General features: G+C 51.4%; 11 protein-coding genes and 1 non-coding gene across 12 annotated transcripts; 5 read left to right on the top strand and 7 right to left on the bottom strand.

The window, feature by feature from the left end:
• Positions 1 to 158: 158 nt before the first annotated feature.
• BDZ83DRAFT_415462 (uncharacterized protein) lies at positions 159 to 1355 on the bottom strand. The gene is made up of 2 exons (XM_060502942.1): positions 580 to 1355; positions 159 to 490 (listed from the first exon to the last, which is right to left on the bottom strand). The coding sequence occupies exons 1-2, from the start codon at positions 1104 to 1106 to the stop codon at positions 232 to 234; spliced, it is 786 nt and encodes a 261-aa protein (XP_060362723.1). The 5' UTR covers positions 1107 to 1355; the 3' UTR covers positions 159 to 231.
• A 774-nt stretch (positions 1356 to 2129) lies between these two features.
• BDZ83DRAFT_582527 (uncharacterized protein) lies at positions 2130 to 3376 on the bottom strand (the record flags this gene model as incomplete). The annotated part of the gene is made up of 3 exons (XM_060505562.1): positions 2130 to 2766; positions 2819 to 3048; positions 3116 to 3376. The coding sequence occupies 3 exons, from the start codon at positions 3374 to 3376 to the stop codon at positions 2130 to 2132; spliced, it is 1128 nt and encodes a 375-aa protein (XP_060362722.1).
• A 1005-nt stretch (positions 3377 to 4381) lies between these two features.
• Positions 4382 to 4474, bottom strand: BDZ83DRAFT_t195. The gene has a single exon. It is a non-coding gene; the product is annotated as a tRNA-Ala (tRNA).
• A 265-nt stretch (positions 4475 to 4739) lies between these two features.
• BDZ83DRAFT_628516 (uncharacterized protein) lies at positions 4740 to 5615 on the bottom strand. The gene is made up of 2 exons (XM_060508708.1): positions 5398 to 5615; positions 4740 to 5315 (listed from the first exon to the last, which is right to left on the bottom strand). The coding sequence occupies exons 1-2, from the start codon at positions 5434 to 5436 to the stop codon at positions 4845 to 4847; spliced, it is 510 nt and encodes a 169-aa protein (XP_060362721.1). The 5' UTR covers positions 5437 to 5615; the 3' UTR covers positions 4740 to 4844.
• A 1461-nt stretch (positions 5616 to 7076) lies between these two features.
• BDZ83DRAFT_582575 (uncharacterized protein) lies at positions 7077 to 8761 on the top strand (the record flags this gene model as incomplete). Its single annotated transcript, XM_060505564.1, has 4 exons — positions 7077 to 7394; positions 7460 to 7715; positions 7759 to 7976; positions 8036 to 8761. The coding sequence occupies 4 exons, from the start codon at positions 7077 to 7079 to the stop codon at positions 8759 to 8761; spliced, it is 1518 nt and encodes a 505-aa protein (XP_060362720.1).
• Positions 8762 to 9096: 335 nt separating this feature from the next.
• BDZ83DRAFT_628507 (oxidoreductase) lies at positions 9097 to 10832 on the top strand. The gene is made up of 2 exons (XM_060508707.1): positions 9097 to 9380; positions 9510 to 10832. The coding sequence occupies exons 1-2, from the start codon at positions 9337 to 9339 to the stop codon at positions 10555 to 10557; spliced, it is 1092 nt and encodes a 363-aa protein (XP_060362719.1). The 5' UTR covers positions 9097 to 9336; the 3' UTR covers positions 10558 to 10832.
• A 543-nt stretch (positions 10833 to 11375) lies between these two features.
• Positions 11376 to 11778, top strand: BDZ83DRAFT_653758 (uncharacterized protein; the record flags this gene model as incomplete). The annotated part of the gene is made up of 2 exons (XM_060510640.1): positions 11376 to 11453; positions 11518 to 11778. 2 exons carry the CDS (start codon positions 11376 to 11378, stop codon positions 11776 to 11778), a joined length of 339 nt encoding a protein of 112 aa, XP_060362718.1.
• Positions 11779 to 13818: 2040 nt separating this feature from the next.
• On the top strand, positions 13819 to 14344 carry BDZ83DRAFT_721254 (uncharacterized protein; the record flags this gene model as incomplete). The annotated part of the gene is made up of 2 exons (XM_060512372.1): positions 13819 to 13984; positions 14055 to 14344. 2 exons carry the CDS (start codon positions 13819 to 13821, stop codon positions 14342 to 14344), a joined length of 456 nt encoding a protein of 151 aa, XP_060362717.1.
• Positions 14345 to 14585: 241 nt separating this feature from the next.
• BDZ83DRAFT_582524 (Tannase/feruloyl esterase) lies at positions 14586 to 16196 on the bottom strand (the record flags this gene model as incomplete). Its single annotated transcript, XM_060505561.1, has 3 exons — positions 14586 to 14879; positions 14935 to 15675; positions 15732 to 16196. The coding sequence occupies 3 exons, from the start codon at positions 16194 to 16196 to the stop codon at positions 14586 to 14588; spliced, it is 1500 nt and encodes a 499-aa protein (XP_060362716.1).
• Positions 16197 to 17438: 1242 nt separating this feature from the next.
• Positions 17439 to 19357, top strand: BDZ83DRAFT_721252 (FAD/NAD(P)-binding domain-containing protein; the record flags this gene model as incomplete). The annotated part of the gene is given in 8 exon segments (XM_060512371.1): positions 17439 to 17478; positions 17533 to 17661; positions 17724 to 17752; positions 17829 to 17859; positions 17912 to 18191; positions 18243 to 18369; positions 18419 to 19087; positions 19100 to 19357. The coding sequence occupies 8 exon segments, from the start codon at positions 17439 to 17441 to the stop codon at positions 19355 to 19357; spliced, it is 1563 nt and encodes a 520-aa protein (XP_060362715.1).
• A 150-nt stretch (positions 19358 to 19507) lies between these two features.
• BDZ83DRAFT_721251 (uncharacterized protein) lies at positions 19508 to 20911 on the bottom strand (the record flags this gene model as incomplete). Its single annotated transcript, XM_060512370.1, is given in 6 exon segments — positions 19508 to 19722; positions 19758 to 19893; positions 19912 to 20483; positions 20556 to 20593; positions 20636 to 20694; positions 20717 to 20911. The coding sequence occupies 6 exon segments, from the start codon at positions 20909 to 20911 to the stop codon at positions 19508 to 19510; spliced, it is 1215 nt and encodes a 404-aa protein (XP_060362714.1).
• A 1690-nt stretch (positions 20912 to 22601) lies between these two features.
• Positions 22602 to 24468, bottom strand: BDZ83DRAFT_754201 (heterokaryon incompatibility protein-domain-containing protein; the record flags this gene model as incomplete). The annotated part of the gene is made up of 2 exons (XM_060514449.1): positions 22602 to 23809; positions 23880 to 24468. The coding sequence occupies 2 exons, from the start codon at positions 24466 to 24468 to the stop codon at positions 22602 to 22604; spliced, it is 1797 nt and encodes a 598-aa protein (XP_060362713.1).
• Between the last annotated feature and the right edge of the window lie 689 nt (positions 24469 to 25157).

The following is a 25157-nucleotide window of genomic DNA, read 5'->3' as shown; positions in this document are numbered from 1 at the left end:
AAAATCAAATGACGCTTTCTTCTGCAATGATCCTGCGGAGGATCCAGTGTTCCTTCTATCAATCCTTTCCGTTATAGTTAAGTAGAGTAATATGAATGGTGGCTCTCGAGCATCCATGCTTGGTGAGTTCGAGAAAATACTCAAGTCTTTTGGTCTGACTTGAAGCCTTTGATCTGTTTCAGAGAGCCAACGTCGTGGCTTGGATACGTGTTCGTAAATGGCCGGTCCTCTTCAAAACCTCGCCTGTCGACTACTATAGTCTCGAGCAACCGTGACCGTCCCGTCTGCCCCGGGCACGAAGCGAACGTAGTGGTTCGCAAAATAAGATAGAAGCAGCTTCCGCGGCGAGAACATCTCCCACGGCGTCGACGGCGGCACTGGCACCATCTCGCACAGCTCGCCCCGCGGGATGAAGACGACGTCAGAGTAATGCCGTCGCTCGTTGTCCACCTCAACAATGGCAAATGTGAAGAGCGCAAAGTGGATCATCCTGCGAGTCTGTTAGCCGCCATTCTCAAACTCAAAAAGGGGTGGTCATCGAGCCATATCTCCAGGCCAGAGGCAAAAGGGAAGACGTACATTAAAACAAACATGAAAAAAATTACCGCCCCCATGGTATGCGTCTGCCGCGGATCAACAGCATCCCCAAACCCGCCCCCATTCTGATAATACAACCAATTCGAAATCACAATCCCCATTAACGCCGCCGTCGGCGTCCAAATCAGCAAATGCGCAGCCACATGCGCACCAGGCTTCCCCCAACTGAACTTTGTACTCCGCGGCAGCTTCGTCGGGTCGTTCTTCGTCCACCGAAACCCGCGATCGCGCACCAGCATCGCGCCTACATCGCCCGCGCTCCACAGCAGCGCCAGGACCGCCGTAGGACACCCAAACGCCCAGTTGCCGATGATGTAGGTGTCGTCTTCCTTCTGCGAGGCAAGGGAGGCGAGGATGATGACGGCGTCGAGCATGGAGGCGAGGCGGAGGAGGAGGGTGGTGCGGTACATTGACCGGTTGTATGGGATCGCGGTGAGGAAGTCGCCGTGGCGTTGGCCTGTGTCGGGCGGGAGGGTCGTGATGTCTGGGTGGAGCGGTGTGTTGTCCATTTTGATAGAGATTTCTCGGAGGCGGAGAGGTAGGTCTGCATCGCTGGTAATCGTCTAGGTCCTCCCCTTGGCCCCTTGGCGAGGGGAGGGGGTGTGTTTCTTTCGTCTTTCGGAGGCCGCGGGAAGGGCGATTCTTGAGGGGGGATGATCGCGTGGTTTACGATGGGATTGCCATTGAGGCGCCGCTGGTGATGCTCGACGTTGAAAGCTGTCGGAGAAGTGTCGTCTAGAAGGTGAACAGAGGAAATCTCGAATGGTGCTCGGCTTGTTGTTCTGAGTAGAGGGGCTGGATTACGCGGCGAGGTCGGCAGTGAGGAGAATGAGTGTCGCCAGCGGCATGTAATTACAGGTCGCAAGCGTTTTGGACCAGGGATGGAAATCGAACGGCGGACAACAAGCAACTCGGGGGCCGATGCTGGAACCCTGGGAAAAGATCAGAGGGCACCAACAGGGGGCAGCAGTACGTACCTCGGTGCACTACCGTGATCCTCCAGGTACACTACCTCACACTACAGCGCACTACAGGGGCCACCCATCCCCCAAAGTCCATCCATCCGTGGTACCGTAGCCAGTCAGATCTCTGTATTGTGGGCTCCCAGTGGGTCTGAGGCTCGTGTCGCAGGGCCTGGGTTGGGCCTGTCACGGCGCGACGAGCCCCTGACAGCCTGAGTGTTGGCGACGAGCTAGTGCTGCGCCCTGCTTTGCGCTCAAGGGCTGGGACTTTTGATCGACGCCATCTTGAACTGAATTGTCCGAGAATCTGATACTTGAGTGAATCGAATTGCATTCTGGGCTGTTGCTGTGACATGCATTTCATGAGCTTACTATTGAACGATGAGTCGGGGATGAATCCTCATGAAAATATTGATTAGAAGAATACCACCCAGATGAGACTGTTCTATTCAGTCTTGAGATATCCCCAAACGCCGTCCCGCCTATCATGAAAATGCCAAACTTGGAATGAGTGGGATATACACTCATACGAGATATCAAGAAGTAAGGTATACATGCCACAGCAGACGACTAGATAGACCTCGTCCTGCCGGCACTACCACCCCTCGAAGACTCCCCCATCACCACTGGCATCTGCGTCATATTCACTCTGTACTTGCCCTCCCTCGCGCTCGCGTCAGCCGGCGTCATCCCAGTCACGCTCGTGGCAAACTTGAAATCCACATCCCCCGGTAAAATAAGCTGAGGCTGCGCGTCACCCCGTCGCATCCTCTCCAGCTCCTCCGCAGACGGCTCATAATCCGCCGGCGGCGGACGCATATTCGGCCGCAGGTGCCGGTCCCGACTATCACCACCCGCTGGAATCCCACGCGAGGGGATACCTGCGCCCGGTAAAGGTTTCCGCTTGATGGACGACGCCGAGGACGGGGACTGGTCGCCGGGCCGGTCGGGCAATGGCGGAGGCATCTCTTCTTGGAGTTGTGCAAAGTGGTGCCGTAGTGAGTTACTCAGCGGGCTCTGCGGTGAGCGCGGGAAGGATTGGCCGCGTGTGGATTGGGATTTCCAGGTGGGTAGTTTTGGAAAGGGTTTGGCGACAACGTAGACGGTTTGGCCTGTTTCTGGGATGTACATCACGCGCGGTCTGCGCCGGCGGATCTCACGGCTGCGTTCAATACAGGCGCGGATGAAGAGTGCCATGTGGATTGTTCTAAAGGGAACGTGAGTATGGCGAGAGAAAGGGGAGAGGAAGATATACTCACGCGCTGAGGAGCATGAAGATACACACTACGAGGGCAAGGTTGAGCGGGTTGTTCCCGATCTGGTCGTCTTCTTGGACACCAAGTTGGAACGCCAGCCAGCCTCCGCCAATGTAGCCGAGGATGGAGATGATGAGTTCAAGGCCGATGTGAGCCTTTGGCGTGATGCCGCGTCCGTGGCGGGCGCAGATGGTGAGAAACTCGCCCAGATCCCACATGAAGGACGGCAAAGCCTAAAGTTTTCGTCTCATGATGAGCTCACGGCTGTATGCGATGAAAAAGAAAGATGACAGAACTTACTCCTGGTAGACACAGCCAAGGCCAGACACTATAGCTATCCCACGGCGGGTACCCATACCACGCCATCATGATGATGAGGATGATGGCGCATAGTAGCGTCCCAACGAGACGGGTCACGATCTTGCAGACTTCCCATCGCCGGTCGCCCTGGTTCATCCACCGCACGTTGGCCGGGTCGATGGAGGCCGTGGGTGATGTAGGCTTGACGCCGTCCGCGTCCGAGGCGAGGGACTCGAGCTGGTACGACTCGGGCGCACTCATCTTGCGTCTACCGTAGGACGAGCATGGGGGAGATGTTTGTCCACGGCGCCTATCCTCCACCCTTTACGTCGTTGCTGTTGGTGTCGAATTGTAGTCGATCAAGGAATGAGATGTAGTTCCACAGTCGACGTTCCCAGCTCCCGTGTCTCGGTTTCCTTGCTGTTCCGGGGCATCGACAGCTTGACCCCCCGCTGAATAATAGTAGAGACGTAGGTCAGAAGCGCTGAAGGAGAAAAAGAACAAGCTTCTTTGCGGTAAGGTTTGGCGTTCTTGTCCTGACTCGTCCCGTAACAAGGGGGGCCGGCGTCAACGGCTGCGCCTCTTGTGGCACGTTCTCGGGTGATAATGCTGAGTCGAATTTCTCCAGCCAAGATTCAGGATGGCGCTGGACGAAGAAAATGTGATGGTAGGTCTGATGTTGAAATAGGACTCGGATCAGCCCTTGTCGCACCTTTCTTCCATGGTTTCAATGGAAAATTCCATTGTCTCCAGCAGTGGGAAAATTCCCCGGGGGAAGGGAACGGCGCGGCATCATGCAGTTAATTAGCACTGACAGATTTAGGCAACCGTATTCTCGACGGCTCCACTCGCCTTTCGGGGGCCGACCGAATCCGTCCCTCACCCACTGACAACTGCCAGCCGTTGCTGAACCGTGGACGATTCAACAAAATTTAATACGCCATGTTCGGGAGTATTTATTGACATGAACGGGAAACGTTTCTCGTCGATTCCAATGAAGTACTGGGCAGGATGAAGTGTATTTCGCTCAACCTGGGTAAAATCAAGTCATAAACACTTACTTACTCATACATCTCACTGAAATGGTACTCACAGCTCAGACATGCAGAATACTCACCTTCACCTACTATTCATACAGGTAGTGAAGCGTCCGTCACCACCATGCATCAATCGACCAAAAAAAAAAAAAAAAAAAAAAAGTATGCAGATCGAGGCTGACTGGATATAGCAAAAACGCGTAAACATTTACGCGAAGTACAAAAGAATTGGACACTGTGGGAATTGAACCCACGACCTTTCACAAAGGCGCGTTCCTGTTGGAAGTGCGAAGCGAAAATCATACCCCTAGACCAAGCGCCCGATGCTGATGACAAAGAAGGTCTTGAGCGGTCCCAAGGACCCCTGCTTTCGCCTGACGCGCGAAACCTTCGCCTCGAGCGCGCTGAAGTGCGCGCCGGCGAGCCTGAATACTCAGCGGGAACGATGCTAAAAGTGACAATGTAATCGGCGGTCGAGATCGTGCTAGCAAGGAGTGTTGTGGGACTGTGACAGAGTGCTGCAAATTCCGCGGGATATCGCCGACCTCTTCCTAGTTTGGTCATTTTGACACATCTGACCATCAATAACATAGTTTGGAAATACTTTGGTATTTTATCGTCGCCCATACTTGGGTTTTCAATCACCAGTACTCATACAGATATCATCAATCATACGCTGTACCAAATATATCCTACGCCTGAACATCGCTCTTCAACTTCTCATACACAATCTCTCCTCCGACCTCAGTCTGCCGGGGGCCGGCATCCCGCCCAGCCTTAGTCTGGCTCTTTAGCAGCCCCTGCTCCGCCACACGGCCAGGGTCATTCTCGCTACCGACCTCTGCGTTGAAAGCAGCCTGCACTCCGTCCTTGGTGTTCGCCGTGTCGAAACCCTCGGTGATATTCTTGCCGTGGGGTCCGTTGGGGTCGCGAACGTATTGGTTGTTCACATATGTCGGCGCTGCGGCGGCCTGATCGGGGATCGATGCGGCGCTAGACCCGGGAGCACCGCCGGTGCCGGTTCGGGAAGAGGCGGTAGAGCCGATGCCGCGGTTGGAGGCGAATTCGCCGCCTTGGCTTGCGGACTCGGCTGCGAGAGAGCCGGCGGGGACGGGACCGGTTGCTTCGGATCGGGTGGGACGGACGTCGGCGCTGGGCTCAACCTGTGGTTTGTGTTAGCGTTCGACCCTCAGAAAAAGGCTATTGAGAACAGGCTTGCATGACTCCAGGGTTGTCAAGACATACCTTGGCGCCAGCACTAGGAGCCTTGTACTGAGCAGACATTTTGATAGGTTACTTGTGGTGGTTGGTGTCTAAGGATTCTTGGGGATAACGTTGCGCCGGGATGAGAGTCGTCTTTAATGTCTTGGATATAGCTGTCAGAGTTGATTGTCTTTCCGTTCTTCATCTCATCAAGGTTCCAAAGCTGCCATTTAAACAACTTTTGAGCGCATGACATCATGTTGAGCTCGTCTCATATCAACCCAAGCCGGAGATAAACCTCCTGTCACAGACGCGGCACCCACAGTGGGATGACTTCAGACCCCCACAACATCGCCCGCAAAACAACAGCATGTCGTGGGATGGCCACCAAATTACATCATGCTGCCGCCCTGTTCTCCTCTTAACTGCACACATCGGTGGTAGATATGACTGAGTGACAGAATACCTCGTAATCGCAAGACTTTCAAAAGCTTCGCATCGTCGGCAGCAATCTCATCGGGATCAAACCGATCGATGCGGGCCGATGCCTCGGTGGAGACCGGTGAACGCACCAGCGTAAGTTTGACAGCTTCAGATAAGATGACGAACACTGCCCTTCGCACAGCAATGAAATGCCAAATTTCTTATTAATCAAGTATGTGTTACATCATTGGTCATTCTTTACTGCTGAACATTCATCAGTATGGGAATATCTCAAGGCGTTTTTAGGTTTGGGTAGAACGTCGGTCACGTCAAAACTTGAGAGATGGCGTTCGGCTTCCTTTACCCCTTACCAGCTCTCAATGTTGAGTCAGTTCTCTGCCTTTTCTCACTACTCATACATATAGTTATAGCACCCAGCTCTCTGGATACTGCATTTCAAGTCCGTAACTCATAGCCATCCTTCGCTTATCAGCATACAAAGTGACGAAGGGTTCTTCTCCAACTTCGACTCGACGAATCGCTAAGCGCAAAGTGAATGACCCATTCGGCGTGACCATGATGCGAGATCTTGGATCACAAATTGTTGTTGATTGGTTTCCACAAATTCGTCTACTATGAGGTTGAAAGCTCGGCCCATTCAAGAAAGACTTCCCGATTCATCAGCGTCGATACAAAGGTATCTGAAGAGAACAATCTCAATTGCACCATTGAGGCTGTATCAGGATTCTCACTGATACCCCAAGAACAAAGGCTGCAGAAGAGCGGGGTGGCGCACCGCATTGGGGCAGCCGGCGGCTAACAACAACCCTGGACTCTGAGAGGCACAATCTCGAACCAACAAAACCATCTCAATGAGGCAAGCCCTCCGTGAGTGCCTATGGCGCAGGCTGCAGGTCGTGAGGCAGGGCTGCAGGGGGGTCTTGTTTCGTGTTATTTTCTTAGAAACCAACAGATTTAATCCATTTCCTGCAGGCAGCCGATTCTTTCTCATTACAGCTAGGAACTGCGACACTGACGGATCTTGACCGCATATATAACTTAAGGCGCTTAAATTCCCCCAAGGCCAGGGGGTGAAAGAGAATTTTCGTTTTCTCTGCTGTACATATAGTACGGATTCTGTAGGGATTTATCCCATCTCACAAGTCTCAATCGTAAATCAAAGCAGTGATTGCTTGTAATCTACTTATCCCAGTCATCTACTTAGGTGCAGCGATCCTGGGATCCTCCCGTCACCAAAGACCTCATAACCTACTTGGATATTTCAGAAGCTTCGAGTAATGGGTAAACCAGGCGTAGGTATCCTCAGCCCCTTGATACAGCGCGATGGAATCAACCACAGCGATATCACCACCAGCATCCATGGATGGGTCGCCGCTGGAAGAGATAGGGGGAGCATCGACATTCTCTGGTCGAGCCTGTTGACGATCATCCTTTGCGTCTGGGTCGCGACCCATCCGAACGCTCTCTCGCCCAAAGACAAGTGGTACCATGGTGTCTTTGACAAAATCAACCTCGCGATGATAGGACTTTTGGGCCCAGATTTCCTTTTCGGAATTGCTGTTGGTCAGCTTTCCAGTGCTCGCCGGAGTGTCAAGGTATGATAAGACTATCACGTCCATGGAATCTGATCAGCGGCTGACACCATTCCCAAAATCTACAGCAATTTCAAAAAGACAGTCACTTGTGTAGCGGAAAGAAATGGACGTACACGCAAGCATTCTTTGTTGACATGGGTGGCATATTCCTCAAGAGCCCCGACTTTCCTGAAGGATTCCCCATCGACGCGGAGCAGCTGCATTATCTGGTCAAGCACGGCTTTGTCGAGTTTCCTGACATGGAATCCATGGATATCTCGGAACGGAATACGGTCGATACTCTCTCAAGGCATGCTTTCCTCCTCACTCACAGGCATAATGGTCCTGATGTTGACATTTGCCAGACTCATCACTCTCTGGCAAGCACTTTGGTTCTTCATCACAGAAATGGACCGCGTCAGAAACGGATTGCCCATCACCGCTCTAGAATTGACCGCGCTATCCTTCACCTTCGCCATGGTTGCGACATTTGTTTGCTGGTACCCAAAGCCGGCGATTTCTTATCCCCGATACATCGAAACCAAAGTCTTGGAAGAAGGACAAGTGACTTTGGACCAAATTCGTAGCTACGCCAGATCTCATGTTAGTGTCCATGATGTATGCCTTTGCCATATACTATCCGCCGACTAAACCTCTCGCAGACACACCCGCACCTTCCAACAGCATGGCATCGTACACCACTCGACGACATCACTCCGCGAATCTTCCGTATAGACGCATACTGGTGCTTCTACAAAAGGCTCGGCGACATGATGCATCTTCATCCTTACGGCCGACCAATCAAACAGGAACTTTGGGACAGATTTCCCTCTGACCTGTGGCGCCCCATGGAACTGATGTACTACCCTCTCGGAGGCGTCTTCATCGTTGGCTTCAGCATAACCTTCATGATCGGATGGAACTTTCAATTTCCTACACCGACGGAGCAGCTCATTTGGAGGCTGGCTGCGTCGTACCACATGTTTTTCTGTCTGTACGGGGCCTTTCACTGGCTTTACGAAGATCAGAAATGGCATCGTGCGCAGAAGCGCCTGCATGGCGTCGTCCAGTCGGCAGACCAAGTTGTTAACGCGGACGCCGAGGCTCAGAACCCGTCGCGGGAAGTGAAGGCCTCGCCGACTCGGGCAAAGGGTGTTGTCCAGCGATTCATGGCGCTGGTTCGGTCCGAGGTAAACAATTCAGCGGAAAGGGACCCAACAATGACGGTACCCTTGTTTGTGATTATCCCGAATATTCTCATCTCTGGGCTGTATGTCTCGTGCCGGTTGTACTTCTACGTGGAAGATTTCGTGTCGCTTCGGGAGCAACCCAAGGGGATTTATTTGACTGGTAACCGGTTTCTCCCGTTCATCGGGGAGACGTGGTAATGCGGTAATGCGGTAATGCGGTCATGCGGTAGTAAGTGCGACTACAAGTAGACATAATGAGAACATGATCATCAAGAGATAAATTTCTTGGTCTCATCGAGGTCATGGTGAGTTAAATTACTCTATGAAGACCAATGAGGGACACAGCCAGTAGGCTCTGCCTCGGTGAAGGGGATAGCTCACCGAAACCCAAGGTGACCTATCTAGGCAACTCTAACAGTCCTTCACGGCCGGTAAACCCGGTGTGTCAAAGTGGGCGTTAGCGTCGCCGTCTGTGACCTGACAGACGCGCCGAAAATGGGGCAATTTTCTCCGTCGTCCATTGAGAAAAGCGCCGAGTCCTTCCTTAGTGACGCAATGGGGTAATCTTGGCCCGTCACTCCACCAAAGCTCCAGTTCCCTCCACGATTGCCCCCTCGTGCCCCTCATCGCCTTTCATGCTAAAGTGATCCAGCTCGACGATAGCTATATAAAGCTGTCAGGTTCACGACATTTTGTTTGAGTCTGTCGTCAGAAGAAAGCCCACAGTTTTTCAGACTCATTATACAGTGTAAACAGAATACACAAGAGACAAGATGGCAGCAGGCAAGACATTCAACGTTGGAATCATTGGATATGGGTAAGTGAGACTGTCGCTCAGTCCATGTTATCCTTGCTACAGACCCCCCCCCCCTTGCATGCTTTTGGAATAGACTCACTCAGGGCGCGACTCACCGAAGACGCCCACGTGCTGACCGACCATCTACAGACTATCCGCCAAGGTGTTCCACATCCCTTTCATCAACCTCACACCTCAGTTCAAGTTGCACAGCATCGTCCAGCGCAAGCCCACAGCCTCCTCTTCAGCACCAAATGACTACCCAGAGCTGAAGCACCACACCTCCCTGGAGCCCATGCTTCAGGACCCTGATGTCGACATCATCAACATCCTCACACCACCCAATACTCACTTCAGCTTCTCCAAGCAGGCCCTGCAGGCCGGCAAGCACGTCCTCGTCGAGAAGCCTTTCGTGCCCACCATCGAGGAGGCTGAGGAACTCATTCAGATCGCCCGGGAGAATGAGCGCCTCATCTGTGTCTACCAGAACCGTCGCTGGGACAGTGACTTCCTTACAGTCAAGAAGATGATTGCCGACGGCGTCTTTGGCCGAGTCTACGAATTTGACACCCACTTTGACCGTTTCCGTGCCGACCGCCCTACGTCATGGAAGGGCGAGCTGACCATGGCCGAGGGAGGAGGCGCCCTCTTTGACCTAGGATCCCACCTCATCGACCAGGTCTACAGCCTCTTCGGCATGCCAGAGACTGTCTACGGTAAGCTTGTCAGCCAACGCGACGGCAAGTTCGACCCCGAGGACCCCGACAGCGTGCACGCGCAGCTCTGCTACCCCGATGGCCTCATCGTCAGCGTGCGCATCGGCGTCATGAGTGTCGAGACGAGCCAGCCGCGGTTCTGGGTGCGCGGCACCAAGGCCAGCTACCACAAGACGTGCCTTGATCCCCAGGAGGACCAGCTCAAGGCCGGCGCCAAGCCCACCGATCCTGGTTTCGGTGTTGAGGACCCCATGAACGGCGGAAGGCTACTGCTGTCGAAGGAGGGTGGCCAGGTTGAGGAGCGCATGAAGCCGACGCACAAGCCGGAGACCTACCTCAAGCTTTTCGAGGGCTTCGCCAAGGCTGTTGAGACTGGAAGGGAGGAGTACGTTCCTGTGCCGGCGAGAGAGGCGCGGGATGTCCTGCGTATTATCCACGCTGTCAAGGAGAGCGCAAAGTCGGGACGCGAGGTTCGGTTCTAAGACATTTGTTGAAGTTTGAGATGTCTCTACCGCATGGTCCGAGGTTAGCCGCCGTCGATGGTCTCGGGGAGCCGATGCGGTGAGGCGGTCGTGGCGTAGCGTGCCGAGCCGATGGGAGAAAATTAGAGCCCGTTGACGCAATGCTAGCAAGTACTAGTAAGTCACGTACAAGTTTGTCTATTTTGGAAGGGAGGGGGCTCTAGGTACTTACGCGTAGCGAGTCTGTCGTATTATAGCGGTTGCGTCTTATAGTAATCGAAAACGTATTCCATGTCAGCTCGTTCCGGTATGCAAAGTTGCCATTTATGGAGATTTAGTCTCAGAGACGCCGGAGGGCAAAGTCTTGGACGTGCCCGCAACGGGGGACGAACACCGCCGATCTCCCGCAACGCGCGAAGCCAAGACCCGGACGACACCCAAAGGTGTTGGCGCCTGCTGGCAAAAAGAGAGTTCTGTCCATTCGCGTGAGCGAGTTAATCTGGGATGAGGGAGAAGTTGCGGAGGAATCTGGCTGAGCTTGCACTTTAACCGGGCTGGGGATGTCTCAAGGCAGGATCTTGGCACACGATGATGGCGGCCCCTAGATTCCTTCCCGTCGTGATGACATCTGGTGAGCAGTCGGAAGGTGTGATCGAAACCCCGCATGACGGAAGGAAATGTCTCGAGGTTATATCGAGTCGCGGAAGAGCGGTGGAGTATAAAAGGTAGTCGCGATGGCCAGTGGTGCATCTATCCTGGGATATCATCAGTAAACTTGTACTCAGACCATCATAATATCCCTAATTCATTCTACCAATACCTAATATATAATCTTCAAGATGCGCTTCAGCCTATTCACCCTCTTCTCTTACATCGCCAGTGTCCTCGCTGGTCGATACATCGTCTACTTGGCCCCGGTAAGACCCTTTATCTGGACTGAGCTCCATCGTACATTGTCTTGATACTGACTATCGGAAACAGGCAACCAATATTGACCAGTTCGTCGACAAGCTCCGCACTCGAGACAGCGATCTCAGGGTCATCACGAAGTGGACTGGCACGACAGCCGGTCTTTATGGTGTTGTCATCGACTCAAACGTGTGGAATGTCTGGACTCTGCGCAAGTTCCACGAGGTCAGGCTGGCCGAAGTGGACACGATTGTCACACTTACCCCTCTGCCAACTGCTGGCTTGCCCGCGGAGCCAGAAGACACCCCATTCCCTCTCCCTGGCTGGAGCTGAACGAATGATATCAATCATGAGTTGGCCTGAGAGAACAGTTCATATTGGCGGCCTGAAAAGACACCGACGAGATTGGGGGCCGGTGTGTCAACGACTTGCTGGATTCTGGTTCAAACACAACGGCCGATGGGACGCAAATCAATACGAAGGACTGAAAGTTTAAGTGGCTAGATTTTGCGAATATCTTATATTACCTAGTCAGGATCAGAGTGAGAATTGTTACCCGATTTGATCTCGTGATACTTTTGTCCGGTAGAAAGAGCGATGCTGCTCAAAGGTCTCTCTCCCATACTACATGTATGCAATGATTCATGCAGTATTCTTGTACAAGAAATCTAACCACAGAAGTATGCAAAGAGCCTAGAAGTCATGGAATCCATTCCCTAGAAATTTTGTGTCCATCGTTTAAGACACACTGAAGATGTCAAAGGCTACTATGAACAACCAGATAAACGTCTCTCAACCCCGGACTTTGAGCAACAACGGATTATGATTGTTGATTGTGCACATCTAGGGTCCAGGATTTCCAGCTCACAATTTGAGGCGAACCTGAAGGCTGAAGTAAGTTCACGTAATCACACCTGGATGGTGAAGTTTATAATATGGACTCAGGGAACTCACACATCCACCGCCCTTCAACTCTCGCGGGAATACTTGCCTAAGTCCGGCTGCCCGTCAGGTTCCGCCAATCTAGGCAAGGGCGCACACGACGCATTACGACTGGATATACGCCCCGAGCTTTTGTCAAGCACAAGTCATCAATCTCGACAAGGGCTCTATCAGCTAGTTAAGAAGTGTACTTATTCAAAAGCCTGAAGCTGCCTAAGATGCCTCGTCTAAGCTGTTCCTGAACAGCTGGATACGAGTGCAGCAGTCCCAACTGCTCCCTATCAATCATTGCCATGCACATCACCGCCTGGATACACGCGCACACGCACGGTGGATGAGATACCCCCTGATGACTCGACGATGTCCCAACACCGGCGTATCCGGACCTCTGTCAAATGCCAACGGCCTTCTACGGATGAGGCTGCCGTTCAACCGGCTGGGCGAGTAGGGGGTTCCTTGCCTTATTTGACATGAACTGGAGTTCGGACTGAGTCGAAGTGTCGATCTTCCCCCACACCCCATCTATGCTTGACAGCAAGCGAGGCTTTGCGAATTGAAGTCTCGGATTCGGCAAACCGACTCTGGACTTATTGTGATTTGGAACGGGTGACGCCGCACCGCGCAATACATATAGGCACATCTTCATAGAAAACTCTTACAAGTATAACCATCAAACTTGTTACTTCCATCTGAACCTGCCGCTGAGTGACGGCTCTCTTCCAACGCTGAGATTGGTGGGTATCCACTATCCGTGGGTAAGGTGATCTGAACCGGGCTAGATCAGGCGGACGACCTACCAAGTACTCTCACGGACGCGGTGGGAACCATAACTTATCAATCTTAGTCATGTCTATGTTCCAAAGCTTTCAATGCCTCCCCCAGCCGAGGCAGTACGAAGGCTTTGATGCCCAGAACATTGATGAGCCTGAGTTCGGGGGCTCCAGTCCTGACTCGCTCATTGGAGCCGCAAAAGATGACTGAGTCTTTGTGGATTGGGTAACAGGAGGTTCCGTCGCCACGATTCGTGCTATGGCCATATGGGCAGATGAAGTGGGCGCACAGGCCGACGGATACAGGGACGCTGGCACTTAGCCTAAAGTCTAATAGAGATATCGCATCGGCCGAGAGACTGAATGAACCACGATGAACCACTGATTGATACGGCGTAACCGTTGTGCAAGCTAAGTCGGGTATGCCCGTCTTGCTAAACTGCTTCGAGTAAGTGTTCTCAGTCCAATTATAGCAATTATAAACGAATCTATAAGAGCGCAGTGCTACCCGGAATTCTCTACAGCTCTTAAACAGAAGGACCAGCCAATCCGTTCAGCACATTCTTTGTCTTGTTACACCCACTACACTCTTTCAATACATTCTTTACTTACACTCATTTCCAAAATGCCTTCGCTTTTCTCCGTGGTTCTTGCCAGTCTGATGGCCTCTCCTATCATGGCCGCCATCTCTTCTCCCAACTACGTTCCCTTCGAACTCGAGAAGCGCGACTGCGGCTTCAGCTACTGCGACTGCCAGCGCGTCCAATGCAGACTTGACTTTTGCTTCGACGACCATGTTGACCCCTGGATTCTGGTCGACAGTGCCAGTGAGTATTCATCATCCTCAATATTTGATCCTTCTTCCTTGAGCATGTCACTGATCTTCCCGTCCAACAGTGAACGGCTACTATGGAGTCGACTGCGGCCAATTCGACAACTGGGCGCGCAACGAGCCTGCTGAGTACTGCAACAACGGCCTGCGCAAGGGCAACGCTCTCTTCTACATCAACCGCAAGTTTGGATCGCTCGGAAAGTCCTTCACCGTCAACTACAAGAACACCAATGCGGCCGACCCTCACCGGGGCTCAGTTTCTGGCAGCTGCTACCCTGTCCAGAACGTTCAGTGCAAATGCCACTCCAGATACAACGCTGAGAAGCACGACTGCTCGAACAGCTGCAGTGACTAGACGGCACCGTCACAGGAAACGCTATTACATACTTTGGTGAACCTGCTCCAGGGCTTGTTCCCTAAGTGGGTGCGCCTGAGATTTCGGATGTGTGCTGCAAATGATACCACAAAGACATAGAACTAGAGGATCCAAATCCATGACAATGCTCGGCCAATTGGCTAATTCATCCAATAAAAGCAATGACCTTGAGTGAAACCTACAGACTGCCTTCGCACGACCAGCATCGTGTTCCCAGAGTTCAATCACACTTTGAATCCACAACGGCCTTCTGGGGATATGGGCACAAGATGCGGTCCTGAACGTTTCCGTCCGGAACTGTGACCTTGACCAGCGTATGGTCTGGTGCGGTGCCGTTCTCAACCCATGCGCGGAGTTGACCAAACAGGCTAGTTGGCTCTCCGCTTCTCCCTCCGCCGCAATGGCCCATGCCGGGTACCTCGAAGTGGCGGTAGAAGTTGTGAACTTCCGGGATGAGATCAGATACCTTATCGTAGTACTTGGTACTTCCCTTTGGAGGGAGAAGCTCGTCAACCTGTGGTAATGTTAAGCTTCTTCGATACCTAGAGGTAGATAAGTGTTTGACTTACGAGGCCGTGAAAAGTAATCAGCTTCCCTCCGGCATCACGGAAAGCAGAGAGATCAGGGTCATCAGTGCCAATGATCGAGTTGTACCTTTGCCGCCCCTGGTGTGCCATCCAGTCAAACTCACCATGGCCGAGGTTAGAAAGATCAAGATCTGGATCCCTTGCGACAAACAACGAAAGCCACTGCGTAGCAATGAGCAAAGGCACACCTCTGCAGGACCCTGTGGAGCAGTTTGTAGCAGCGACGCCGATAGCCAGGTCCGTACCGGGGTTCAGTCCCGGCCACAGTTGCACGCCTTGGGAGTTGCGCATCCCCTGCCACGTAGCATTGACTACAGCTGCTGCTGCATGACTAACTCCAGGTGCCTCAGAGCAGTTGGTCGCTCGACTAACCATCTCGAAAGGATTAAAGGCATCCAGACAGGCATCGACGTCACTGATAATACCATCTTTGACACCGTCTAGCCCATCACAGGCAGACACTGCCGCCGCCGTGATCGCCGTGAGTTCACATGCATGAGGGTACTCCCCGATCATGTTCATGTACTGCTGAGGCCAGAGCATGCTAGGAAAAAAATCGGTCCACTGGATCCCTGGAGCACCAGCGGCGATGCCATCATACTGCGTCGGATAGCGTTGTGCCAGCATGAGTCCTTGACGGCCGCCTTGAGAGCAGCCATTCCAGTAGGAGTAGTCTGGTCCACGCCCGTAGTAGGACTTTATAAGCGACTTTCCAATGATTGCCTGCATATTTTGAGGATTAGAAGAGCCAGTTGCGTCAAGGTGGTCTAACGACTTACGCCGTCATCGAGTGACACAGACGCAAGGTTCTGCAGATTGTAGAGGTTGATGTTTCCGGGGCTGAGAAGTGCCCAAGGACTCGCGTCCAAAGCGTTCCCCAACCCAGCGTCGGTCGTGATCGTCGCATAGCCGTCAGCTACTGCTCCACCCATAGCGCTGTAAAACGGTTCACTGCGGCCTGCAACCCAACCGCCGCCTCCGACAGCCTGGAGGCGACCGTTCCACCCTCCTGCAGGAAGCCACGCCTCGAAATTGACGACATCGCCTTGACCCGGGTGGGTGTAGGTCACCGTGATGTTGCAAAAGCTGACGTTCTGCACTTCGACTGACGGCTGGGTGAAGCGAACAGAAGATGGAACAGAAATGGTGTAGTCGGTGACAAGATTTGTCTGCAAAGACAGAGTCTCCGCCCCAAACAGTGAGATGTTCCCAAACGTTGCAGGGGCGCAAGGAAATGCCGACATTTCGACTGAAGATAAATTCGTAATAGACGGAGCGACGGGGATGGATACGGCAATGCGAATCACAGCACATCAAGAAAGTCACTCTCTTTAAAGTGCGGCTCACTTATAAAGACATTCTATCCGGTTTCTTTCTCGTATCAAGGTATATGACGAAGAAGTTTGCGTAGGATCGTTAAATCTCCCAAAGCTGCCAAGCGTGAGAATGTTGAGCTGATTTGCGCACATTAATCAAAACTTCGGCCATTCAACACAGCTGCCATATCAGGACCGGCTAAATAGGCTCCTTAAAAACGCTCATTGTCGCCTAATTTCCTTGATATTTTCAGACAGGATCTGAATCCTAGTCCTAAGCCCTCAAATGACTTCAAATTTGGTGTGGCTGAGAAAGGCTTTAGATTTCGATGCTCGATGGTTTTTGCCTTGACGGGGCAGTCAACCCAAGCACAACAAGAGTTGCTAAGTGCATGAAAGGTAAGGGAAAGTGACGGTATTCAACTACGTCTAGTGACTCCCACCGCTGATGTGCAGTACATGTAGGTATTCAAATAAGAAAATGAGTCTTTTACCAGCATTTTTCACAAGCTCAATCAGATTCAGGGGTATAAGCCCCAGCAGATAATCGGAAGCCTTTTTAACTTGAGCTTCCTATGCCTACATTGTATAACTACCTACTTGCTTGAAGAGTGACGAGTGTAGATCGAAACATATGTTCTTCTACAATTCATGGACTACGGTCTGCTTCAGACTTATTATCAGATATCAAGGGCATCCAGTCCGCTGACCTCAAACAGGAAAGAAAAAGAAAATTGGACTTTGGACTGAGCAATTTGAGTAGGTGAGGCCGGTCTCGGACCAACGTATCATGCGAGCATTTGCATCTCGGAGAAGCTCGTAAAATAACGGACTTAGGAGAAACGCAGTGCTTACCTACCGAGGTCCATCAATGCCGACAGTGAGAAGTGAGATCAGAGACACCAATCAGGCGGTGCCCTCGTATCGCCTCGCTTATTTATGTCGCGGTTTCGCTGCTAGGTACGCTTGACTAGGTGCTAGTGGACGCCACAGCGGAACAGCGGATGTAGTGGCATGACTTTCAGCCCTCAAGGTTTCAAGAGTTGAGGTGCCCGCATTCCATACCACGAGAGTCGCCAAAGCCAAAATAACTAGATATGGCGCGTGGTTTCCTGGCGAGTCCCGGCTTGAGACATCCTGTGTATCCCGAATGACCTCAATTTTGTCACAATGGACGCCTCAAGGAACAAAGTCGCAGTAATCGGACTCGGTAAGTATAGTAAACATGTCGATGAAATGAGTTGATTGTGCTGACACATAGTAGGTGCCTTTGGTATCGTGTCTCTGAAGAACCTTGTCGAAGAGGGTTTCGAAGTGACCGGATTTGAGCGTAATCCCTATGTTGGTGGTCTTTGGAAGTTTACCCGAGAGGACAAGACTTCTGTGTTGCCGAGTGAGTAGCACGATGCTCCAGCTGCCATCGCTTCTGGGCCATTATTGACCGACGTACTACAGCAACTGTTGTTAACATTTCGAAAGAAAGAGTAAGACTTCCTTTCCTAAAATGCGCAGATGAGTCACTTGATACTTAGTAGTCAATACGACTGACACATCAATCAGGGGTGTTTCACAGACTTCCCGTTTCCTGATGGTAAGTTTGTCAATTGGACTAAAGGCTAGTTGAGCACTCTCACAACTCATAGCGACAACTAGTCAACCCTCGGCCGAAGAGGTGGCGCAGTATCTAGAGGCCTATGTCGATCACTTCAAGCTGCGATCAATGATGCGCCTCAACACAGTTGTCACTCATGTGTCACATGATGATGCCCTCAACAAATGGATCATTGAAATCTCTGATTCGCCCAAAGAAATGTTTGATAGGGTCATCATCGCCACGGGAATGAACCAAACACCCAATTATCCGAATGTCAAAGGGATCGACCAGTTCAAGGGCGAAACGCTCCACTCCAAATCTTACAAAAGGTCAGTCACACTATCTCAGTCTTACACTTTCGTGGCTAATGCAAAATTTAGCCCAGAAAACTTCGCAGGGAAGAAAGTGTTGGTTTTCGGTTTGGGAAACACCGGCGCTGACACTGCAACATCACTTGTGGGCCATGCAAGTGAGATATACGTTTCTCACCGAGAGGGTGCTCTCATCGTAAGTGTGAACATCTATCTGTGGAAGATCAAGTCTAATCTGCTGTAAGCTTCCTCGAACCAATAAAGGTCGTCCAATAGACCACACACTCAACATTCGCTTGATCACTTTCCAAAGGCTTCTTGAGCGATTCTTCCCAAATCTATCTGAACGCCTTTTCAATAGCTTTGTCAAAAAGCTGCAGGATTCTGCATTCAAGATCCGTCCTGAGTGGAATCTCTCACCAGCTCCCTCAATCAAAACCAGCACCCCAGTCGTGTCAGACGAGATTGTTCCAGCCCTTGAGAGTGGTAAAGTTGAATCTGTATCGGGTGTCAAATGTGTAACCGGGCCAAATGAAGTTGAGTTGATGGATGGGAGGACTTTGAAGGTGGATGCTATCATCTACTGCACTGGATACAAACCCAACTTCAGTCTACTGGACCACGAAGCTGATCCAACAGCTGATACCACACCGAAGTGGACTGCGTCCCAGGGGTCTAGGGGCAAACCACTGCCTCGCTTGTATCAGAATGTTCTGTCTCTCAAGTACCCGAACTCACTTGCATTCATGGGATGCGTGGCATTTGCAACGGGGGCATTCGTTCTATATGACCTGGCGTCCATGGCTGTCGTGCAGATCTGGAAGGGGAACTCGGATCTTCCATCTCAGGACGAGATGGAGCGGGCGGTTGACGAGCACCATGATTGGCTGTGTGACCTTGTAAAGAAAAGCAATGTTCATCCGCAGCTTGTCAATGGCCATTCTTGGTCAGCATGGGCGGACAAGATGGCTGGAACTGGGGTTGACGAATATCTGGGGTGGGGTTGGAAGGGATGGCGTTACTGGCTCAAGGATCGGTCTTTCTGCAATCTCCTCATGGGTGGCATCTACAGTCCACACATCTACCGCTACTTCGATGGCAAGCGAAGTCGGTGGGATCGAGCGAGGGAAGAGATTGAGAAGGTGAACGACGATATTTCCAGAAACAGACCCAAAACCGAATAGCACGGAGCCTAATATATTTCGTTCTCTACCTCAGCCAGATACGCTGATAATGTGTTGTAACTTGGATTGGCCTTCTAACTCCCTATTCCCGTCATTGGACCCCTCCCTAATCAAGGTCAAGTCAAGACTCTGTCCATATAGTCTGGCCTATCAAGAAGCTGCCTCATGACAAGGTGCAGTAAATCTTGTTGCGAGCCCATTCGCAGCCAGGACACGTAGAGCGGCCGCTTCGCCACTCCAGTACGCGCCAGCCGTGATACCCAAGGCAACAAAAGGGGCGATGTGCTCGCCGACAAACCAGATGCCTCGATCAGGTAGTCCAGCCCTCATGGCTTGGACGTCGAGATCTGAATGAATCTGTTGGTCTTTGTGTAAGATCCATTCCCTGCGAATTCGTCACCGTGCCAATTCGTGGCGAGAATTGCCGAGGGCGTACAGTTCACATGATCAGCTTGATAATTTGGAAGCCGGCTGTAGTAAGGCTGAATGAATCGGTCGAGGACGTCGAAGTATTCGGCGCTGTCGGGAGCAAGACCCTAGATGAGAGATAGGACATGCTCCGCACACGGGTCGTACGTGTATATCAGGAGGGTCGGCATGGCATAAGATCCGAATACTGCTGGCGAGGACAAAGGAACCATCTCGATGGGCCAGTGTTTCTGATCGGTGAGAACGTACTCTGGGTTTAGGAAGTGGACAAAGCTGGGAAAACTGCCGTCTGCTTCCTGGTTTACCTGGCTTTCTTCGAGGTACGGCGTGCTATGCGGTTGCTGAACACTATTTGTTGCTGCATTTCCATCCCAGAATGCGACAGGAAAGGTGAGATAGACCTTCTCCAGACTGCTATAGGAGGCATTCTCGATTGCCATCTGAACGCATTTTGGCAAGGGTCGAATGAAGGACGGTTTCCTAGTCTCTAGACAGCCCAAAGGAACTGCCACCACCACCTCGTCAAACTCAAAGACGTCATCTGATGTTTTGACTACGACTTTAGTGTCTTGAGATTCGCTTGATGTACTATCAATGCTTTCGACCACAGCGGATAGATGAATTCCAGCCTGTGCAAGGGGTTTCGCCGCAACACCCTTGAGAATGTTGTGATGGTTCTCCATAACGTAGATATTCTCTGTTATCCAGTGGGTCGACCACTCCGTTAGTAAAGTTATTTGTGGGAAGGGGTATTTCAAGGGGCGTTTACCGCCATCGAGGCATTCCTCAAGCCAAAACCACTTGAGGCTTCGTCGCTACATCACTGCTAGTAGGAGAGCTCGGGCTTACTCATCCTGAGTAAGATTTCCTTCGGCGAGTTTCTGACGAAAAAGGTCTTCCAGGCTTCGCTCCGAGTTGATGTTTATTTACATAGTCGCCGTTGCTGTATTTGAAAGCCTCTTTAATTGATGACCAGACCGTGTCGAGTCCCGAGTCGGCAAGGTCCTTCGATATTATGTCACCACAGGTCCCAAAGACATGCGTAGTGTACGCAACAGCGCAGAGAGGTGCCGCTGGACTTGGCCAAGCTGGAAATAGGGTTACGGATGCGCTAGTAAACCGCATCTTGAGCTCTTGGCTTCCAGGACCTCAGAGTGACGTACGTATCAACGGAATGATGAAGATATCCGGACTGATGTATCTGAGTATGCCCTTGTAAGCGAGTACAATGTCCTATCGCCTCAAACTCCTGACTAAACGTACCCGGCTTCCGATCCTATGTTGGGCCTCCAAAATCGTCACTCTGGCTCCTCCATCGATGAGAAGCTCTGCATATCGCAGTCTAGCCAAGCCAGCCCCAATCACCCCTACGTGAAGCTTTTGGGGAGATGCTCCGTGGCTTCGGGTAGCTGAGCGTGGCTGGAAAGGCTAGGGCAGATCTCTAAAGTATATTGAAAATTCCGATTTCATCCGAAACACGACGTCTAGGTCAGTGTGTCCTACGCTTGAATTGGTACGGCCCTCCATTTTCAGAAAAGAGATGATCAAGCAGGCTAATGGATGCTGGTTTGGAGACAGGAGAAGCTAAACTACTTGATCTACTCGTGGCCTCGATTGTTCTTCTGCTTTAAGAAGAGAGGAAAGAGCAATATCAGATAACAAAAAAACCCTTAGCCCTTTTGGCCAACTGCACTGTGCCGCATGGTACCTATTCACAATAAGGACTGGAGGCTTGTCGCCTCTCATGCGGGTATCTCTGGTGAAAAGAATATCTTATGTCGCTATGGCTTGTTCGGCACTTGTAACACATCCATTCCACGGCGGTTTGCTTCTTTACCGCATGGGAGAGTATAATTGAGGTGGATAAGTTAGAGTGTGATGCTGTTCACGAAACAACGAAATAGTTATCACCTGACTGCGCGTGTATCAAGACTTAATTAAGTACCTTTGATTATTCCAAGAGCAAGTTGTCCTGAATCTCCTGAGTAATACACAGCTAAGATAATGTGTTGTCCTGCAACATCCTGACTTCATGTATAGAGACGCACCTACAGGGAGTCTGAAGGCAATGATCGAATTACTAGCGGCACCTGCTCTGTTTGAGCTGCACATCTCCCGGTCCGCCAACTCTTAATTCTACAGTATATCACATTTCCTGAAGCCTCAGACGCTTTAATCATCCAACCATAACTCATACCAACATGACTTCCTTAAACTCATGAACGTTATCTCGGTCCCCGCCAGAGCCCCCTAAAACTTCGCCAAACATCATGCCACTCACATAGCAAGGACTTACGATCTGATATGAGGAGTCATTGAGCGACTTGCGAAGAATGAACGGAAGTCTACTCCCCGAGAGGATAGCCACCATATCCCCTTCCGCTACCTCGGCAGATGTTCTGCCAATGTAGCCAGAATTGGTCGAGAACAATTTCGAAGACGCACTTCGCATGCGATCAAGCTCGCGAATGAAAATTTTGCAGCAGTAATCGAGCATCTTTGGCTCGGATGACCAAAGCCGAGTATAGGTCTCACTCACTTGATCAGTTTGCTTGAGTCCACTCCAATCCAAGAAACCTGCGACCCCTGGCTCGCGTGCCGGGTCGGAAGCTTCCAAATTGTACTGGATTTCTGAGTCTCTGAGAAGCCCAAGAAGACGAAACAGGGACACATTCATGTCCTGACTGTCTCCTTTCGGACTGGGGTGGAAGCTGTTGGCATCTCTGCCCAAACATAGAGCTTCTGCGAGGGCCCGCATAGATGGGAATCCGAAAGAACGGCGACTTTCGCGTCCTATTCCGAATGTCTGATGCATTTATCTGCGTCCGGAATCGCTGACGTCGAGTGACTGCGTCCTTACAACTTTTTCGACCACGAGAGCTTCAACCAGGAGACCATCATCTCTTAAGTCCATCTCAGACTCGTCTTGCCTTCTTTCCGTATACCTATTTCCGGCAGAGGCATCAAAAGCCTTGGAAAGCCCAGCTGAGAGTAGGAATGGGTCTCTGCCATCTATGCCACGGAAGTCTGGAATCCATGAGGTAAGACCGATATTCTCGCCTCTAGCCGATTCAGATTGACACAGACCTGCGCCATAGAGCAAGCTAAGATCGCCAGTCCGCTCAGCATAACGCCGAGTAAAATCCATGTAAATGTCCCGGGTGGCTTTTGAGTAATCGACAGTTAAATAGGCCTCAATGTTGCAAAGACCCATGAGCGCATAAAGCTTGTCTCGATCGTTCGAGGCTTGAAGGTGACTGGTTGGAAACAACAGGTTTTCGATGCTCTTGGGTTGGCTTGACGGGATGTTGAAATGTGCAATATTCATGAATGCTTTACGCATGTTGCCGACCAAGGCCACACGAGTTTCTGGCACAGTACAAAGGGTGGGATTGCTGGTAAGAATGTCCAATGTCTTGACGGTCCACCAGTCCGCAGAAAGGGTTCCGCAATGAACTTCTGCGCGCCTCGCAAGAAGGATTTCTTGGAACACCCACATGCGAGACCAGTACGGCCGCAGTAACAACTCGGTCAACCCGCGGATGCCTGAATCATCCTCGAGGACTCTCTGAGTGGCTTCTGTCTTGTTGTTTAGAGCAGCACAGCTGTTCAGAAGAGCCATGGCAGCCTCCGTAGAGCCCTGTGCTTCTCCTAGCCAGATCCTGACGCAACTTGCGTCGCGGTAGACCTCATCCATCTTCTGGATCTGAATAGACTTTTCTTTCATGTCTTCCTGGTTGATACAGACGCTGTCGGCCCATACAACTCTTTCCTCTTTACTATGGCGCAAATGGCGCAGTGCAGTGTCCAGACTCTGTGTAACACTCATGCATATGCCATTCATAGTGATGTTGACCGGATCCAAGCAGTCTCCCCAGCGATAAGACAAAGCGTCGTAATGCGAGGAGCCGCCGCCCAGTTTCAGTATGACAAGTTCAGCAGTAATTGGTGCAAGAAGGGAGGGCGCCGGCTGCAACTTGATCACACGAATTTCATCCGCTGCAACAGGAAGTGACTGATATACTGAGACAAGTTAGGTTCAAAAGCCGCCCGAATCGTAGGTAAAGACTTTTAAAAAGCTGCTGTATCTCACCTGACTTGATTGATTGGCCTAAATCAACGGACAAAGTAACTTCAGTATTCCGTGCCTTGATAGCGTTGGCTATGAACTGGGTCGTCTTCTTCTCGCCGTCGTATCGGAAATACTGAAGGCCAGAAAGCAGCTCGGTCTTATCATCCGTTGCATTTGAAATGCATAAGGAGTCTGCAAAGAGTTGCTGATCGGGTATGCTGGTATCGTCATGGAGCCGATGAGCATCTTCGTCGGCAAGAGAGTGATCCGAATTGTCGCATGTAGCGGATCGATCTCTCTTTTGTTCCTTTTGGACGTCGACTTGTGGCTCGTCATCTGATTCGTTGGTTCCATCAGACTGAACGTTCGAGCTTGAAATTGTATCATCCGTGCTAGAGTCATCGTCCTCAAGGGACGCGAACTCAGCAGCTCGGAGAAAGTAGGCTAAACTGAGCGGGGTGCCTCCGGGATGCACATCGCACGGTTTGTCGACTAAGACGGGCCAATCCTCTATAGTGTGACCAGGTGTATTGTGCTCTTCGCAAAGACTGCTATACTTTTCCCAGACACAATCGCAATGCTCATGAATGAAGACACGTTGATGACACATCTCGGAGGCTAGTAAGTCTGAAATTGAATGATGGGTTTGGTACGATTGGAGCCGTAAAATAAAAGCCACGCAATGATGGAGTTACAAAACGTGGGGAATCAGGTAAATCAAGATGAGAATTACAAGAGGTCGGGAAAGACATCTCCATATTCGGGCACCATGAAGCATATCAATACTTGTGCATGCATCGCCTCCCGGTATGAGGGCCGACGTAAGCGCGCGCCAAGGTAGCCCGAAGTTCTAGATACGGCTCAACTGAGTATGCGGCCCATACGGCAACCTGGGGTGGGGAAGCGAGCAATACAACACGGACCACCGAATACGGAAGGGGTTGATCCAAGCCTAGATTCATCCCCGGCGGTTAACGTCGTTTTTGACCCTGCTGGGGCCTGCTATGCCGGGTCTGTTACACGGGGCCGGACACGATTCGTGATCGCAATTCTGCGCCGCCTCCTTACGGCCATGAAGTGCAAGAAGATTGCATTGCATTGTTATTCACTGGAATACGAGCTGGCGTCTATGTTACATGACTGCCAGAATATTCAGGGGAGATGGCATTGGCGTCTCAGTTCTGTGTCATCCAGAGCACCGGGTTGAGGTTTGCTGGGGGCGCGGTGGTAACCCCCGTTCAGTGCCAATTGCTCAAGATGGAAGGGCAGCGGGTAAACCCATACAATAGACATCCCGCA

The sequence above is a fragment of the Colletotrichum acutatum genome, assembly GCF_030867785.1.
Source record: "Colletotrichum acutatum strain CBS 112980 chromosome Unknown BDZ83scaffold_76, whole genome shotgun sequence".
Taxonomy (NCBI): domain Eukaryota; kingdom Fungi; phylum Ascomycota; class Sordariomycetes; order Glomerellales; family Glomerellaceae; genus Colletotrichum; species Colletotrichum acutatum.
Note: the sequence above shows the minus strand (reverse complement) of the source record. Positions and strands in the feature narration are given on the sequence as shown.

Bases quoted from the DNA above. Each gene is read 5' to 3' on its own strand.
- BDZ83DRAFT_415462 (XM_060502942.1), bottom strand. From the start codon at position 1,106: ATGGACAACACACCGCTCCACCCAGACATCACGACCCTCCCGCCCGAC. The intron at 491-579 runs GTACGTCTTCCC...ACAGACTCGCAG, and splicing joins TTTTTCATGTTTGTTTTAAT to GATGATCCACTTTGCGCTCT.
- BDZ83DRAFT_628516 (XM_060508708.1), bottom strand. From the start codon at position 5,436: ATGTCTGCTCAGTACAAGGCTCCTAGTGCTGGCGCCAAG. The intron at 5,316-5,397 runs GTATGTCTTGAC...CACAAACCACAG, and splicing joins CTCCTAGTGCTGGCGCCAAG to GTTGAGCCCAGCGCCGACGT.
- BDZ83DRAFT_628507 (XM_060508707.1), top strand. From the start codon at position 9,337: ATGGCAGCAGGCAAGACATTCAACGTTGGAATCATTGGATATGG. The intron at 9,381-9,509 runs GTAAGTGAGACT...GACCATCTACAG, and splicing joins GTTGGAATCATTGGATATGG to ACTATCCGCCAAGGTGTTCC.